The 17,739-nt window shown below is 36.8% G+C and overlaps 2 protein-coding genes across 2 annotated transcripts; both read left to right on the plus strand.

Annotated features, from left to right (window-relative positions):
• Window positions 1–311: 311 nt before the first annotated feature.
• On the plus strand, window positions 312–9,627 carry zgc:66455 (uncharacterized protein LOC393502 homolog). Its single transcript, XM_056247214.1, has 10 exons — window positions 312–491; window positions 560–590; window positions 1,709–2,122; window positions 4,273–4,929; window positions 5,735–5,794; window positions 5,911–5,999; window positions 6,479–6,537; window positions 6,618–6,769; window positions 8,906–9,043; window positions 9,199–9,627. Exons 1-10 carry the CDS (start codon window positions 432–434, stop codon window positions 9,579–9,581), a joined length of 2,043 nt encoding a protein of 680 aa, XP_056103189.1. The 5' UTR covers window positions 312–431; the 3' UTR covers window positions 9,582–9,627.
• A 1,397-nt stretch (window positions 9,628–11,024) lies between these two features.
• elmod2 (ELMO/CED-12 domain containing 2) lies at window positions 11,025–15,808 on the plus strand. Its single transcript, XM_056247224.1, has 9 exons — window positions 11,025–11,087; window positions 11,724–11,871; window positions 12,688–12,716; window positions 12,858–12,955; window positions 13,626–13,755; window positions 13,858–13,991; window positions 14,088–14,156; window positions 14,254–14,387; window positions 14,936–15,808. Exons 2-9 carry the CDS (start codon window positions 11,727–11,729, stop codon window positions 15,091–15,093), a joined length of 897 nt encoding a protein of 298 aa, XP_056103199.1. The 5' UTR covers window positions 11,025–11,087; window positions 11,724–11,726; the 3' UTR covers window positions 15,094–15,808.
• Window positions 15,809–17,739: the final 1,931 nt, after the last annotated feature.

Consider the following 17,739-nt stretch of genomic DNA (forward strand, 5'->3'; position numbering starts at 1 on the left):
ACAGAAAATGCACGAGTCCACATTACAATTTAGAGTGATCTGTTATCAGAGGTAACTGTTATGTAGGCTATTTCTGAAATGTACAAAATCACAGTTTAGCAAAAAGGTATACAATGTAATAATTTAATACAAAAAACAATGAGCTTTTAAGTAATGAATACAACAAATGATTATGACATTCAGAAAAATGTAGCATTGGTACATGTTGATTCAGAGCTTGATTCATATTATGCTTACGTTATCATCTACGTGATCGAGCAGCGCCCTCTGTTGGATCCAGAGAGCGTCGCATGTCATTACGTCATGCGCGACAGGTAAACTTATCTCATTAACTGCAGATATAATACAGGTGATGCTGGCAGCTTCTTCCGTTTATGTTTTAAAACAAACAACTGAAAACAACGTAGACAGTTCACGATCATAATTCTAAAATGACTCGATGTATTCTTCTGATATTAATCTATTTGACGCGTTTGATAAACAGTGCTGAGGTGAGTAACTCGTCATCATAAATCATCTGATCGCTTCACATCTCTCTCATACTCTCTGTTTTTGGCAGATCAACAGAAATGACGGCCACGCATTCGCAGGTAAACGGCTGTCAGTCACATTTACATGATAAGTATGAACTTTTTGCACGAATGAAAATATGGCGCTCTTGCTTTAGACTTAGCCTACCAAAAATAAAAAAATTCTGTCATTATTTACTCACCCTCATGTCGTTACAAACCCGTAAGACTTTCCGTTCATCCTCGGAACACAAATGAAGATCTTTTTGTTGAAATCTGAGAGATTTCTCTCCCTCCATTGACAGTCTACGCCACTTTGACACTTCAGAAAGTTCGTAAAGAGATCATAAAACTAATCCATATTTTGAGCGGTTAAGTCCGTATTTTCTGTAGAGACACAACCGCTTTATATGATGAACAGATTGAATTTAGGCTTTTTATCCACATATAAACATTGATCAGCGGACATAAACAGAAGCTCAAACGTGCTGCGTAACGCACGTCAAGAGAACATGCTTGAGCTTCAGTTTACCACAACTGATGTGTGAGTTGATGGATGTTTATATGTGAATAAAATCCTAAATTATATCTGTACATCATATAAAGCAATCGTGTCTCTTCAGAAAATTTGGACTAAACTCATAAATTCATATGGAATTGAGCTGTTTAATATCAATTCAAAGTTTTAGTTGCGTACCCTGTCAATGGAGGGAGAGAAATCGCTCAGATTTCATTAAAAAGATCGTCATTTGTGTTCCGAAGATGAACGAAAGTCTTATAGGTTTGAAATGACATGAGGGTAAGTGAGAATTTAATATTTTTGTGTGAACTAAACCTTTTAATAAGAGTCATTTAATAATGACCATTGTGTGAGACATTACGGTAAAGCTAAAAAGAAATTATGAAATTAAATGTTAATTTTGTAAAATAAATATATGTATTTATTAACATTATTTTAATTTATCTTTTTTTATTCCTTTATATAGCCAGTAGAGTTACTCTTTAATGAAAATATTTTGGGGGATAGGTGTGCTTATCTCTCTCTCTCTCTCTCTCTCTCTCTCTCTCTCTCTCTCTCTCTCTCTCTCTCTCTCTCTCTCTCTCTCTCTCTCTCTCTCTCTCTCTCTCTCTCTCTCTCTCTCTCTCTCTCTCTCTCTCTCTCTCTCTCTCTCTCTCTCTCTCTCTCTCTCTCTCTCCAGGTGGAGGGCGAGAGCAATACGCCTTCTATGCCCTGCGGAGCTGCCATCAGGTCCTGCACGCTGACAGCGGTGAGTTCTTCTCCCCCGACTACCTGTGCTCAAACCCCGCCGTGTGGTGCAACTGGACCATCCAGGTGCATCCTGGGAAGCGTGTGGACCTGTACCTGGAGGACTTCACGACACCGGACTCCTGTCAGCTGAAGAGCGATCAGATCCACCTGGATGAGTCTCCGTCGGCTGCGGGGGGGCAGAGGGTCCTGGAGAGGTGCTGGAGGAAGGCCAGGTACACCTCGGTGTCCAACACTGTCCAGGTGGTGCTGCTCATCGACGGCGACCCGCCCGCCCCCTACAGGGGCTTCTACGGACGCTATAAAGCTTTCGGACCACTGGATATTCCTGATCTCATGTTTGATGGTGAGGGAGTTATTTATAACACACACACACACACACACACACTCACTCTCTAGAATTAAGTGCTGTCAAATCGTTTGTAAGAATATAATATGCTATATGCATATCTTGTATATCATATACTATACATTATCTATCTATCTATCTATCTATCTATCTATCTATCTATCTATCTATCTATCTATCTATCTATCTATCTATCTATCTATCTATCTATCTATCTATCTATCTATCTATCTATCTATCTATCTATCTATCCCGCTGTAATATTTCCTCCATTTAAAATATTTAGATATTTTGGGGGCTAAATGTGCTAAAATCTCTGCTCTCTTATTCTTATTTTTAAGATTATTATTATTTGTATAACATTTTTTTTATATTTTATAAAAATATGTTTAGTTTTATAAAATATATGTTAATATATATAATTATTTCCTCTTCATTGAAAATATTTTAATAATTTGGAGGGGCTAAATATGCTAAAATGCTTGCTCTCATTTTAATAATAATAATTAATATTATTATGTAAAAAATCTTTAAATTGTTTATTTTATTTATTTTTTAGATATTTTATGGAATATATACTGAGATATATATATATATATATATATATATATATATATATATATATATATATATATATACACACTGTGTATTCCATAAGATATCTAAAAACACATACATATAATTTTTACATACACATTTTTACATTTTACATACATATATACACTCACCTAAAGGATTATTAGGAACACCTGTTCAATTTCTCATTAATGCAATTATCTAATCAACCAATCACATGGCAGTTGCTTCAATGCATTTAGGGGTGTGGTCCTGGTCAAGACAATCTCCTGAACTCCAAACTGAATGTCAGAATGGGAAAGAAAGGTGATTTAAGCAATTTTGAGCGTGGCATGGTTGTTGGTGCCAGACGGGCCGGTCTGAGTATTTCACAATCTGCTCAGTTACTGGGATTTTCACGCACAACCATTTCTAGGGTTTACAAAGAATGGTGTGAAAAGGGAAAAACATCCAGTATGCGGCAGTCCTGTGGGCGAAAATGCCTTGTTGATGCTAGAGGTCAGAGGAGAATGGGCCGACTGATTCAAGCTGATAGAAGAGCAACTTTGACTGAAATAACCACTCGTTACAACCGAGGTATGCAGCAAAGCATTTGTGAAGCCACAACACGCACAACCTTGAGGCGGATGGGCTACAACAGCAGAAGACCCCACCGGGTACCACTCATCTCCACTACAAATAGGAAAAAGAGGCTACAATTTGCAAGAGCTCACCAAAATTGGACAGTTGAAGACTGGAAAAATGTTGCCTGGTCTGATGAGTCTCGATTTCTGTTGAGACATTCAGATGGTAGAGTCAGAATTTGGCGTAAACAGAATGAGAACATGGATCCATCATGCCTTGTTACCACTGTGCAGGCTGGTGGTGGTGGTGTAATGGTGTGGGGGATGTTTTCTTGGCACACTTTAGGCCCCTTAGTGCCAATTGGGCATCGTTTAAATGCCACGGCCTACCTGAGGATTGTTTCTGACCATGTCCATCCCTTTATGGCCACCATGTACCCATCCTCTGATGGCTACTTCCAGCAGGATAATGCACCATGTCACAAAGCTCGAATCATTTCAAATTGGTTTCTTGAACATGACAATGAGTTCACTGTACTAAAATGGCCCCCACAGTCACCAGATCTCAACCCAATAGAGCATCTTTGGGATGTGGTGGAACGGGAGCTTCGTGCCCTGGATGTGCATCCCACAAATCTCCATCAAATGCAAGATGCTATCCTATCAATATGGGCCAACATTTCTAAAGAATGCTTTCAGCACCTTGTTGAATCAATGCCACATAGAATTAAGGCAGTTCTGAAGGCGAAAGAGGGTCAAACACAGTATTAGTATGGTGTTCCTAATAATCCTTTAGGTGAGTGTATGTATTGCCTTTTAATGTTCAGTGAAAATATTTAGATATTTTATATAGAATATATAGATTTTAGTGTGCATGTTTTTCCTCTTCAATAAAAAATAAATACGTATGTATGAAGGTGAGTTTTTATTTGTATTTTTTCAGTAGACTGATGTGTAGATGTTGACACCAGCTGCACTCTGTGTTTCTCTTCCCATGCATCCCTATAGGCGTGGTAGAAGCAGCATTAGATGGAGATGAAGCGGATGCAGTTACGGATGCTCCGCCAGGTCTGAACAACCTAACCACTTCTTCTGGTCTGACCGGGTCAGGGGCGTTCGGGACCACCTCAGAGACTAATGAACTCCATTATGGGAAAAGGGAATCCTGGGAAAAGAGTCCCGCGGATTCAACTATGGATTCAGCTCCTCGCGTTCTAGCGTCTGGTTACGACGGTGAGGTTTCATCCGATGATGATGCATACTATGATGATGATTTTTCTCCAACGTCACAAGAAGGAGCTAGACGGTGGGCCCCTGAGACCCAGCAAAACCAACCGGGAAGTGGACCGTCTCGAATCCGCTCCAGATACCAGGCTGCTCACACAGACACACTCAGCGCACACACTCGCATGCCACACATCTGGACCGAAGCTGTTAAACCCGTCGCTCGCTCTCCGTCTGCCACGCGCAGGAATGTGGACGCACAAGCACGCGCTTCCGATGAGACCGAGCCGGACAGAGCCAAAATGGCGTCTGGTGTTGGGGAAGTGAGGTGGGTGAGAGTGGGACAGCGGGATGACGGGGAAGACGTTTCTATGGAGACGACAGGGACTGAGAGCGGCGACACACTGGACGCACAACCCAAATTACACCGCAGATCTAAAGGTGCAGTTACATTCTTTACATCTAAAAAGCATTAGGTATGGCATAAAGAGAGACTCTTTTATGACCATCGCTGGGGAGTTTTCCTATTGTAATTATTTTCATGACAATCAAGCACACCAACATTTTCAAATTACTTAAAGAAATTAAAAATGGCCTAAATTATTATTATTATGCGAGGGGTAATATTACCTATTAATTATTTTATTATTGCGTATAAAATAATGAATATGGTTAATATTGCACAATAATAATAATACATATTTTTTATCTCATTCAGAATTTGGTGGATTATTATTATTTTCATCATCAAAGGGGTAGTAATATTAAAAATATTAATGAGGTTATTAATATATAAAAAGTTAATCATAATTATTGTTATTGTTAATAATAACAATAATAATAATATCGTCATCCAAGGGGTAATATAAATGATTTTATTAATGTTTAAAAAATTAATAATAAACGTAATCACCATCGAAGTGGTAATTATTTTTGTTTTTTAAAGTTAATAATAATATGTATTATTTTTATCATCATCATCAAAGGGGTAATATTAACTATATTAATGATTTTATTAGAACATGTTTTGAAAAGATAATAAAAAAATCATTATTATTAATAATTATAATTATACATTTTTATTGTTGTTATCATCCATCATCATCATCCAAAAGGTAATATTACCAATATTAATGATTTTATTGTTTAAAAAAGTTAGTAATAATAATTATTAGTTTTAAATATGACCCAGACATTTTAGCTTTACCTTGGGTTTTCTTGCATTAACCGTTGTTTCCATCCACAGAGAAAGCTCACTACCAGCAGACCTCAGGAAATGTCACACACTACAGTCATTTACCTGGCGGTGAGACGTGCTTTCAGACCGAGTACCACATTAACCTCAACATTCAGCTGCCACTTATCATTAAAATCAAAATAACAAAGTTCTGCATATTGCTGTGACATCATCTGTCCACTCAGAGCTGCTGCTGGAGGCGGGTGTCGAGGTCCGTCTGGAGCCTGGACATCATGAAGGATCCTCTTCCCTCAGATCTGCTCTCGAGCACATGGTGATGCTCACCATTATGATTCCTTATATGTGACCCTGGACCACAAAGCCAGTCACAAGGGTCAATTTTTTAAAATTGAGATTTATAATTGAGCTGAATAATTAAGCTTTCCATTGATGTACTGTATGTTTGTTAGGATAGGACAATATTTGGCCGAGATGCAACTATTTGAAAATCTGGAATCTGGCATCCACTCACAAAAATATATTTTTTTTTAATGTTTACGGTAGGAAATGTAAAAAATATCTTCATGGAACATGATCTTTACTTAATATCCTAATGATTTTTGGCATAAAAGAAAAATCGATCATTTTGACCCTTACAATGTATTGTTGGCTATTGCCACAAATATACCCGTGCGACTAGTGACTGGTTTTGTGATCCAGGGTCACACAAATTCACTAAATATTGTGATTCCCTTATATATTAAGAATATTGTTGTCATTCTGGCTACTTTTGGGCTCAAAATTGGTTTACAGATGCGAGAAGCGTGTGGACTTCTCACCCTGAAGAGCCTGGACTTCAAACGACTGAAGAAGTGAGCACTTCCTGAAGCATGTTCACTGGGAGCTTCTTCTAGAAGGTCTGCTGACACACAATCCATGGGTTTGTTTGCAGGTTGAGTTCTGGTGTTTTCTTCATCGTGTGGCTGAGGTTTCAGAAGGCCACTGTAGGGGATCTTCAGTCGGCTCTGCAGGAGCTACAGGACAGAACCATCAAATCCCAAACCAGCAGAACTCAGGGCGTCATTGCATCGGTCTCTACTGAAGGTGATCGCACACTTGTCACATGACTTTTCAGGTTCCTCTGTGCTTTCAGAAACCTAGCTATGTATGGGGTTAGATTTCAATCACAATTCTGTGCGCACAAAATCACATTTTGAGCGCGCAAAAGGGCATTTCACATGTGCGTGAACTGAGTTTTGCGCAGAAATGTTCGTCTCGCAGATAAGAAAATATTTCGAGCGAACGAAAATCATTTTTGCATTTAAATTAAGTATTTGGATGTGTGCAGACGTTCTCTTTCGCATGTGCAAAGTTTCACTTTCTTGCTCCTCTCATACCAGCCCTGAGTGCTCTCTAAGCGCAGAAGCTCGCTTGCTCAACACAACCCAGCGTTACAAAATGCCATAATTCCAGCCAATCAGAGATGAGGCTGCCAAATTCTGATTGTCTGGCTTGACAACCAATCACAAGACTCCCTGCATCACCGAATGTCGAAGAGGAAAAATACCGGTACATGGTGGAAGATGTTTGTGTTTGATTTGTTTAATGACTTGAACACTTCAATTTAAGTTCAAATGTCTAATCAAGTCGTATTATTACTGTACATAATGTCCCAGTGTTTCCTACACCTCAAGTGGTAGTTCTAACTTCTTTCTGAACTGCAAGTTATGTAATTAACATTGAATATGAATGTGACCGAGCCGGGGTCTCAAATGTTACACGTTAAAAAAATATTCTTAAATACTATTTAGGATGGATAGTGTACACATTGGGATGCAGGCTTGTTCCCCTCATAAAAAAAAAATGTGGGTGGGACATGTGGGTAACAATGCAAACATGCAAATATAACTGTGTGAAAATCTATATCTATATAAAAAAAGTCTATATAATTACTCGCATAGTTAGATTTTTATTTTTTTGTGAGGGGAACAAGCCTGCATCCCAATGTGTACACTATCCATCCTAAATAGTTTATAAGAATATACAGTATATTTTTTTAGTACGGTTTTTACAGAACATCTCTGCTGTGAATGTTTTTGTTTAAATAATTCCAAGGATAAAGTAAATTTATTATTTTAACGTTATTACATTGCATTTCTACGTTTATGATTTATTTTTATTTATTTTATTCTGATGCGAGTGATGTACCGGTTTTACACACTTATCTCACTAAAAGGGGAAAAGTATGTACATCTTCATTTCTGAAAACGTGTAACATTTGAGACCCCGGCTCGGTCACATTCATATTCAATGTTAATTACATAACTTGCAGTTCAGAAAGAAGTTAGATCTACCACTTGAGGTGTAGGAAACACTGGGACATTATGTAGGTTACAGTAATAATACGACTTGATTAGACATTTGAACTTAAATTGAAGTGTTCAAGTGATTAAACAAATCAAACACATAAACATCTTCCACCATGTATTTTTCCTCTTCCACATTTGGTGATGCAGGGAGTCTTGTGATTGGTTGTCAAGCCAGCCAATCAGAATTTGGCAGCCTCATCTCTGATTGGCTGGAATTATGGCATTTTGTAACGCTGGGTTGTGTTGAGCAAGCGAGCTTCTGCGCTTAGAGAGCACTCAGGGCTGGTATGAGAGGAGTAAGAAAGTGAAACTGCACATGCGAAAGAGAACGTCTGCGCACATCCAAATACTTAATTTAAATACAAAATTGATTTTCGTTCGCTCGAAATATTTTCTTATCTGCGAGACGAACATTTCCGCGCAAAACTCAGTTCATTCCCTTTTGCACGCTCAAAATGTGATCTTGCGCGCGCAGAATTGTGATTGAAATCTAACCCCATACTCTTTCGCACGCGCACTTGCACGCACACTCGCTCGCAAAGAAACATCTCTCACACACACTCACTCGCTCGTAAACTCTCTCGCTCGCACACTCACTCGCTCATGCACGCACGCACACTCACACATTCACTTGCTCGCACACTCACTCGCACGCGCACACACACACCTCTGAAGGACAATTGCTGTGTCAGTTCCTTACTGAGGTGTAGAGTTGATCCAAAGGTCAACCCGTGGCCGGTTGCATAAACTGCTAAGATTTGTCTTACAAGTTACTCATCTAGTGACTGGGGCCACCAAACTCTCATAAGACTGCATTTAAGAACTAGTCTAGAGGTAATCAGTCTGTCAATTTCTGTGTGTGTTTGAACAGACATCAATGAGTGTGAGACACAAATGGTGGTGTGTGACGCTCACGCCGAGTGTGTGAATCACTTTGGCTCGTACTCCTGTCGCTGTCTCCATGGTTACCGCAAGGGAGCGAGCGTTTGCGCGGCGTCTCCCGAACCTGGTAAGAGACTGATATTCAGAAGTTTATATTGACAGGTCCACACTGTTTATGGGTGATTAGTCCGCTCTCATATTAAATAAAAAATATATATTTTCCCAAAAACTGTTCTCTTGTTGCCTTTCATAACTTAATTTTCCTCTCCACTCACTTTCTAGACTGTAACGATACATCTCCCACAATCCTCCGGGGTGTTTACGCCATCTGTGGCCTGCTCGTGTTGCTCATCTTGCTGATGCTTTTGGTGATCTTTTATCTATACCGTCGACACTTTAGGCGGGTGTTCCTGCTTCGCTGTCAGAAAACTAGCATTAGCAGTGTCGTGAATGCTGTTGCTAATGGCGATGACAACAATAACACCGGAAATGATGACGGCAGTGGTGCGAACCCGTCCAGATTCCCGCCTCCACCTCCACCTCCACCCATGAGGATCCCCAAAGATGGCCACCGCTCTCTGGACCTGCCATTACTACGCTTCAGCTCGCTAGTGCCTCCTGATGGATATAGAAGTAAAATACATGCAGAGAACCACAAGTTTTGATTGTTACGGTGTTACTCTTGTCTGTCACTAAATGCACTGCACTTCACAGGGTGTGTGAGTGGCCTGATTTGTACTAGTGAGCTATTTACTTTGTTTCCCTGTATGCTTTTTTTCCTGAGTTAGGTTATAATTCATTAATTATTTTAGTAAAAAACTGGTTTGTGTTTGGTCTGTTGTATTTTTGTTCACAGAAGACTTGTCACGCCAAAAAATAGAACTGAACTGAACTAAGAAGTGCTTTCTGTACTTTGTTGTTTTCAGTGTTTGGGTTATGTAATCAATTACTTTGTCTTTTTTTAGTAACTATGAAGTTGCGCATTACTTTTAAATTTACAACACAATATCAGAGTTACTTTTATAACGCAATATAGCTAACACATTAGTTTTACAATTAACTTTCCCCATCATTGGTGGCTTTATGCAAAACTATGTAAAATTAAGTGGATACATTTTACTAGTTATGCTCAGTTTATACATTTTTCATTAGCTTAAATTGCTTTTTGTAAGTGCAGTCTCAATTAAAATATCTTTGGATATTCAAAGGATGTGGGAACATGTTTTCAATAGCATCTGCTGTAAAAAGCTCAGATTATGGCAAGCCATATCTTAAAATGTTCCCAACGTTACTCATTGAAATTGCATTTTTAGTAGTAAGAATTAAATAAGAGAGCTCTACAGGTGAATTCTTACTAGTCACAATTGTCAATTCTTACTCTAATCAATTGTTGGAGATCTCTACAAATTGACTAGTAAAAATTATGTCTCCATTGACTTCCATTCATTTGTACAGAGCTCTATAATTCAATTCTTAGTAACCATTACAATTAGAGAGCTCACTAATTCAATTCTGACAATTACAATTAGAGAGCTCACTTATTCAATTCTTATAGTAACAATAACAATTAGTGAGCTCACTAATTCAATTTTTACTGGTCAAAGAAAACACATTAACGATCTGTATAATTGCAGAGCTCTGTAATTGCATTCTTACTAGTAACAACTGAATTTGAGAGCTATTTAATTCTTACTAGTAAAAATGGAATTACGACGAGTAGCGCTGGGAACATTTTAAGATAAAACGGATTGCCATACTATTAATAATTTTCCTCTGCACATGTTGTCTGTAGTTTTTTGTCTACTGAAATTTCTTGAAAAGATTATTTTGCATTGTTTTGTCAGCAGAACAATCCAATAACACATTCAATAACAGTACAGCCCACTGAGGAGATTCATGTCAATCCCTCTCAGCCTCGCTTTTTAAAGATGGCGCTGCTGTGAATAAGGTCTAGACGGGTCTAATCTAGATCAGTGATTCTTACTCTAACACTTTTCAAACAGATAAGTGTAGTTTTTATATAAATAACATATTCTAAATGATCTATGTATATTATATAGTAAAGATAAATGTATTGAGAATAAAAAGTCACAGAAAGGCTCACTTGCGCCCTCTGGGTTATTCTGCGCATGCGCAACAATCCGAATCATTTCCGGGCGAAGTGACTGCTAGTAAGTGTGATCCATACAGTTACTGCACTTTATAACATCTTTAGTACATATTATTGAATGGTAGAAAAAGCAGCGATTCAACGTGAAGCAGTATAAACGGAGGCAGTGTCATGTGAATTGCGTTATCAGTTGAACTTGAATTCAAGCGGCTTATTTGTGTTTTTGATGGCCAATATGTCTCGTGCATGAACAACCTGTTGTGTTGTTGTCCGGCTGGTATCCTTAAAGGATAATTTTTGGATTATGTATAAGCTATATTAGTCGTGTAGTTGAAAAGTTTGTGTGCTTTGTGTGAGTTCTGAGGGCTGATTCGATGGTGGACAGTGTAAACAGTCATGCACAGATCTTATTGATTAATAGATTACTAATAATGCTTATTCCTAGCAGAATGCTTGTTGTTTTGACCGAGTACAAGGATCAGCAGCTCATTTGCATGAATGAAGTGTACATTATTTATGTGTAGACATAGAGACAGTAAGAGCTGCTGTGTGCATGAGCTGTATGCAGTTCAGTCTAAGAAAATGCATGGAAAGTGTCCATATTGTGTACGTTGCATTCCTGTTGTGTGCCTAATAATACATGTGGGAGAAAGTGCAGTAGTTGGACTGAAACTAACGGGTGATGTTTGTGTTTCAGAGGATGTTGGGGTATATCTGGCAATGTTTCTATTCCTCCTGTCTGCGCTTCTGGCTGAAATGCTTCCTCCGGATTCTCACTGGAAGATGCGAGTTACAGCGCATTTGTGCCCGATGCAAAGCCGGAGCTCTGAGGACATCACAGATAGGTGACGACGAGGATATGTGTGGACTAGACTTGTTTGTGTATGCCTTAAAATTTATATACGGTAAATAGTTAAAGGGATAGTTCACCCGAAACGGAAAATTCGGTCATTACTCGCCCTCAGGTGAAACTTCCGTTCAGCTTCCAAACACAAGATCTTTTTGATGAAATCTGAGAGCTTTCTGTCCCTCCAAACTACCACTTTAACGCTTCAGAAAGTTCATAAAGAGATCGTAAATCCATATGAATTTAGCAGTTGGGTCCAAATTTTCTGAAGAGTGAAATATTTATATAATGAACAGATTTAATTTAGGCTTTTATTCACATAAACATTCATCAGCACACACACAATGGTCGCTTGGCGTGCGAGAACCACTGAGGTACCGATATATGAATAAAAGCCTAAATTCAATCTGTTCTTCATATAAAGCGATCGAGTCTCTTTAGAAAATTTGGACTAAACCTCTCAATTCATATGGATTAGTTTTACAATCTCTTTATGATATTTTTTAAGCGTCAAACCGGTAGTTGCGTAGACTGTCAATGGAGGGACAAAAGATAAAAATATCTTCATTTGTTTTCTGAAGATGAACGAAAGTCTTACGGGTTTGGGACGACATGGGGGTGAGTAAATAATGACAGTTTTCATTTTTGGGTGAACTATCCCTTTCAAGGTATCGTTTAACCAAAAATGTAAGTTGTGTTCATGCAGTGACCAGTTTGTAGTGATTATAATTGGTTGAAATGTGTTTTTTTAAGACAGTATTTGAATTGCCATGCATCACTTTTGCAAACCTGTCGTTTATGCCTTCCTTTGTAGAGTATTCTCTGAAGTCCTCCAAAAGCAAGGTATGTGTAAAGACAATCTGTTTGCTTCAACACTTTATTATCTGAGTATTAGCTAAACATTGATGTGGACCACAATCTTTAGCCAAGATTGATCTGATTAACTCACTTTATAGTGCACTTTAAACGTTTGTGTTTGGTCAGGTATTGCGAGCAGCTTTGTCTTTGAAGGAGAATGAATTGGAGGACCATCTGGCTCAAATAATCCGGGAAAAGAGAATCAAGGAGCAGAAAAATCCTAAGTGAGGCTCTATTAAGATTGCTTTAACTTCACTTTTAAGTTTATTTTCCCAACTGAATGAAGACATTCACATTTTTTATTTTGTTCACAATATGCGATTATCTGTTTTTTTTTTTTTTAACATTATTAATTATTAAATACAAATGTATATATTTTGCTCGGAAACGGCATAAACTGTCATTTTTCTGATTATAGGAACCATCATTTTGACCAAATAGCCTCTGTTGCCAAGTTTGTAGCTAAATGTTTATGTAAGATTTTGTTTTTAACAGTATATTTATTGTTAACAAACTTTTTTCAAAATACAAATTACACATAAAAAAAAAAAAATTATCCTTTAATCTGAAATAACAATATTTCAAGGAAAAAAAAACTGCTCAGAAACTACAAGATCAACAACATAATATTTTGCAATGTATTCATGTAAAAATCTAGTTGGAAATAATCAGTTTTCCCTAATTAAAACAAAATGAATATTAAAATTAATATCAAAGCATTTTTTTAATAAATATTCATACATTAAGACATTCTTCCCCTGTATTTAGCGTCGTCCACTTGTGATCCGATCGACCGAAACGCATCTTAATACCAGCTGTAAACAGAATGAACTTTAGATATGTGTATGTTGTGGATATTATCTAGGTCTAATAGCAGTTTTACATCTCTTACAGGTTTAAGGTGAATCTTCGTCAATGCTTGTTGCAAATCAACGGATATAACAATCTGTTTGAGGCGGTTGAGGAACTAAGAAAAGAGGTGTTCGACTCTGAAGCCGAGGAACATGAGAACATGCTTCTGAAGGTGATCCATGATTTACAGTCTGATATCATACCGGACTATGATTTGAGCTTCAGCTCTGACTGCTGTGTGTGTGTGTGTGTGTGTTTGCTTGCTCTCCTCCAGTTGTGGGAGCTGTTGATGCCGTCAGAGAAGCTGGAATCGAGGATCACGAAGCAGTGGGGAGACATCGGCTTTCAGGGCGATGACCCGAAGACTGACTTCAGAGGGATGGGGATGCTGGGACTCACAAACCTTCTGTATGAGGAACCTTTCTGAATATGATGAATTACAGGAAGGGGATGTTTTCATCCCGTTGCTTCCTTGATCATTCATGCTTTTCTTTGTTTCCTCAGTTTTTTCAGTGAGAAATACACCGACGCGGCCCGACAGGTCCTGTCACATGCGAATCACCCCACACTAGGGTAAGTCCTCTACGGCATACACTCAGTGTTACTCCGCATCATCACTCACAAAGTTAGTGAAATTGATAGCTGTTGTAATTTCTTTGTGTCATTGCAGGTACTCGTATGCCATAGTGGGCATCAATCTGACTGAGATGGCGTACAGCTTGATGAAGAGTGACGCTCTGAAGCTTCATTTCTATAACACAGTCTCTGGAAAACCACAAATGCAGGACTTCCATCAGTTCTACTGTGAGCACACACACACACACACACACACACACGTTATAGATAGATTTATATTTGAAAATATATCAAGATAAAATCACTTCCATAGAAATGTTTAAAAATAGTGTATTACATTTTTTTTTTAGAAGAGTGATAGAGACAAAATTGGTCAAAATCATGGTCTAATAATATTCATTCCAAAATAAAAAATTAGAAATTATATTTTGCTATATTGTTTTGCTTCGTTTTCTCGTTCTCGTTACTTTAAAAAAAATATTTAAAAAAAAATACTGTAAAAAAAAAACATTTTTAAATTCAGCAGAAATGTGAAGTCTATGTTGAGTAAAAAAGTTTTTTTCATAAGTGCGTAAGTCATACTGCATTTATTCTTATTTGAGTATTACATATTACTTATAAAGTATTACATTTTCACCTTATATTACAGTAAATAGGCTTACGTTTCTTTTATGTAAAAAAAAAAAAAAAAAAGGGGTTTTTTTTTTTTTGACCTGTTTTTCGCTCAGAAACTCCTCTCAATTTAGGTCTCGTGTTTCCTCTGTCTCTGTTTGTAGGTTACCTGGCGTACGAGTTCGATAAGTTCTGGTTGGAAGAGGAGCCGGAGAGCATCATGGAGTTCAATCGCTACAGAGAGAAGTTTCACGACAAGGTCAAAGGGCAACTTCAGGTGCCGGAGGTCACGCTCATCATGAGCGGGGACCCGGAAAAGTGACTTCAGCATTCCAGCATCATTTCAAAGACAATGGGAAACCGCAACAGTTGATTTTGTTTTCTTTTTCCATTGACTTCATGATAGTTTTTAGTTGAGAAATGTACAACGTGCATGAAACGTTATTTGAATATAAATAATTAAGCAACAACTGTGTAAAGTGTACATCAAGGGTACATAGCTGGTTGTTTAGCTACACTTACCCGGTCAGGGAAAAGACTTACACTGTCAAGTATTACTAATAATACTTTAGAAGTGATATTATAAACTTCCCCGTCACACTTGAACGTTTTGGTCGTGCACACATGACTCCTGCTTCTTAATGTTTACCCATCTCAGGAAGTTGACGTTTCTGTTCATTAGATGTTAGGAAGTTGTTTCCGTTCTGTATGCAGATGATTCAACCTCTTTGCTTGTCGAAATGCGTTTAAGTTGTATTAAACCCTCACCCGTCGTTATCCTCTGCACAATTCTTCGATGTGGCCTATAAACACGTATTTAATGTCTAATCTGTTCTGTGAATATTATTATTCAGACCTCAACTCAATTCCAAAGTACAGCATTTTTATGCACAAATGTCAATGTAACACTGTGTTGTTTTATTTATAAACGGTGTTTGGTTTTGAAGATGTGACTTTTTATTCCTTATTACCCAATTAATTTTATAGTGTTGGATTCATACCTGATGTTGAAGAATAAAATTAGTGATTGAACATTATTACGCAATGTTTGCTTCTTTTCATTAGAGCTTTGGCAATAAGAATTAGTTAAAATATTAGAGTTTTGAAAAAAAATGAAATTAACGCAGTTCATGATTTTTTTGCACGTCTTCCATCCTATAACTGGTCACCATTTCATGTAATCATTTGTATTCACCCTTTTTCCTTTACTAGATGATCTTAACTTATCCTGTGATGTACAAATATGGTCATAAAATCTGCCATATTTGAAATCGTGCCAAATCTGGCTAAGAAGCAAAATGCTATTACATTGTTGTGTCACAAAAATGAGTTTAACCAATGAACATCATAGATATTAAAAGGGGTTATATATAGATTTCATAAACTCTTGTTATTAGCGACACCGGTGGCTGTTAAGTGAAACTGCAGCCATTGCTCGTGCACACATAATGTACAAGAAGACTGAACGGGATTCAAGGGCCTGATAGGGCTAAAGGTCTTTTTCGTAAGTAAATAGAATTTTGTTAAAATGTATAAAATTCTACTTTATATTGAAAATCTATTTTATATTAAAATTCTATTTTACTAGTGCAATGCCCGTGCAAAATCAGTTTTTGTGTGTTTTTAGTAATTGTTGGTTTGGTATGTTTGAGTTGCTTAATAGCCTAGGCTACTATTACACAGGAGCCTAAACTCTGAGAAAACGATAACGTTAAGCGCACCAGAATAAAATATATAATTCAGAATTAAACAGTGTAGCTGACTTACAGATTCAGTTAAATCGCTACTGTGAATCGCTACTTTTTTCAAAAAGGATAATGTAACAAAATAATGTAACAAATGTATAATAATAATAATGTAACAAATGTATAACACTTTAATAAATGTATAATTACATTGTAATAAACGTATACTAACACTGTAATTAATGTATAATTACATTGTAATAAACGTATAATTACATTGTAATAAATGTATAATTACATTGTAATACATGTATAATAAGATTGTCACAAATGTATAATTACATTTTTTACATTACTGTTTCAAAAAGAATCGCTACTTTTTCAAAAAGAATCGCTACTTTTTTCAAAAAGAATCGCTACTTTTTCCAAAAAGAATCGCTACTTTTTGAAAAAGAATCGCTACTTTTTCCAAAAAGAATCGATACTTTAAAAAAAAAATAATGTAACAAAATAATGTAACAAATGTATAATAATAATAATAATAATGTAACAAATGTATAATAACACTGTAATAAATGTATAATTACACTGTAATGTATAATTACATTGTAATAAACGTATAATAACACTGTAATATATAATTACATTGTAATAAACGTATATTTACATTGTAATGTGTAATAACAATGTATTAAATGTAGGCTATAATTACATTGTAATAAATATAATTACATTGTAATGTATAATAGCAATGTAAACAATGTATAATTACTTTGTAATAAACGTATAATTACATTGTATAATAACAACCTTGAAAAGAATAGCTACATTTCTCGAAAAGAATCGCTATTTTATTACTTCAGAAGTAAACAGTGTGGCTGACTTAATGTTTAGCTGTCAGAATGTTTATTTTTAAACCACAACTTCAATGTGTGCTTCTTTTACAGACATATTTAACAATATATTTTGCATTTCTAATCCAAACAATGTCAAACTCGGCCCTGCACTTACTCGTGCCCGTAGCAAGACACCGGTCAAGTTTGAAATCCATCGGACTAGTGGTTTGAGAGATATTCGATAAACAGACAGACAGACGTTCCTATAATTTATAGATAGATATAATATATTTATTTATAAATATATATTTATATTGAATTTCTATTTTAGATTGAAATACTAGGCTATTTTATATAAAAATTCTATTAAAATACATTTGAAGCGATATACATTTAACGAACATCCTGACGCCGTCCACGCTGCCGAGAGTGACGGTTAGAGATGAA

The sequence above is a fragment of the Rhinichthys klamathensis genome, unplaced genomic scaffold, assembly GCF_029890125.1.
Source record: "Rhinichthys klamathensis goyatoka isolate OS25496 unplaced genomic scaffold, OSU_Roscu_1.1 h1tg000044l_1, whole genome shotgun sequence".
Taxonomy (NCBI): Eukaryota; Metazoa; Chordata; class Actinopteri; order Cypriniformes; family Leuciscidae; genus Rhinichthys; species Rhinichthys klamathensis.

Excerpts from the sequence above, each read along its gene's own strand:
- elmod2 (XM_056247224.1), top strand. The coding sequence starts at position 11,727 with ATGTTGGGGTATATCTGGCAATGTTTCTATTCCTCCTGTCTGCGCTTC. Across the intron at positions 14,157-14,253 it reads GCGAATCACCCCACACTAGG|GTACTCGTATGCCATAGTGG; the intron begins GTAAGTCCTCTA and ends GTGTCATTGCAG. Across the intron at positions 14,388-14,935 it reads GGACTTCCATCAGTTCTACT|GTTACCTGGCGTACGAGTTC; the intron begins GTGAGCACACAC and ends CTCTGTTTGTAG.
- zgc:66455 (XM_056247214.1), top strand. The coding sequence starts at position 432 with ATGACTCGATGTATTCTTCTGATATTAATCTATTTGACGCGTTTGATA. Across the intron at positions 4,930-5,734 it reads ATTACACCGCAGATCTAAAG|AGAAAGCTCACTACCAGCAG; the intron begins GTGCAGTTACAT and ends TTCCATCCACAG. Across the intron at positions 6,538-6,617 it reads GACTTCAAACGACTGAAGAA|GTTGAGTTCTGGTGTTTTCT; the intron begins GTGAGCACTTCC and ends GTTTGTTTGCAG.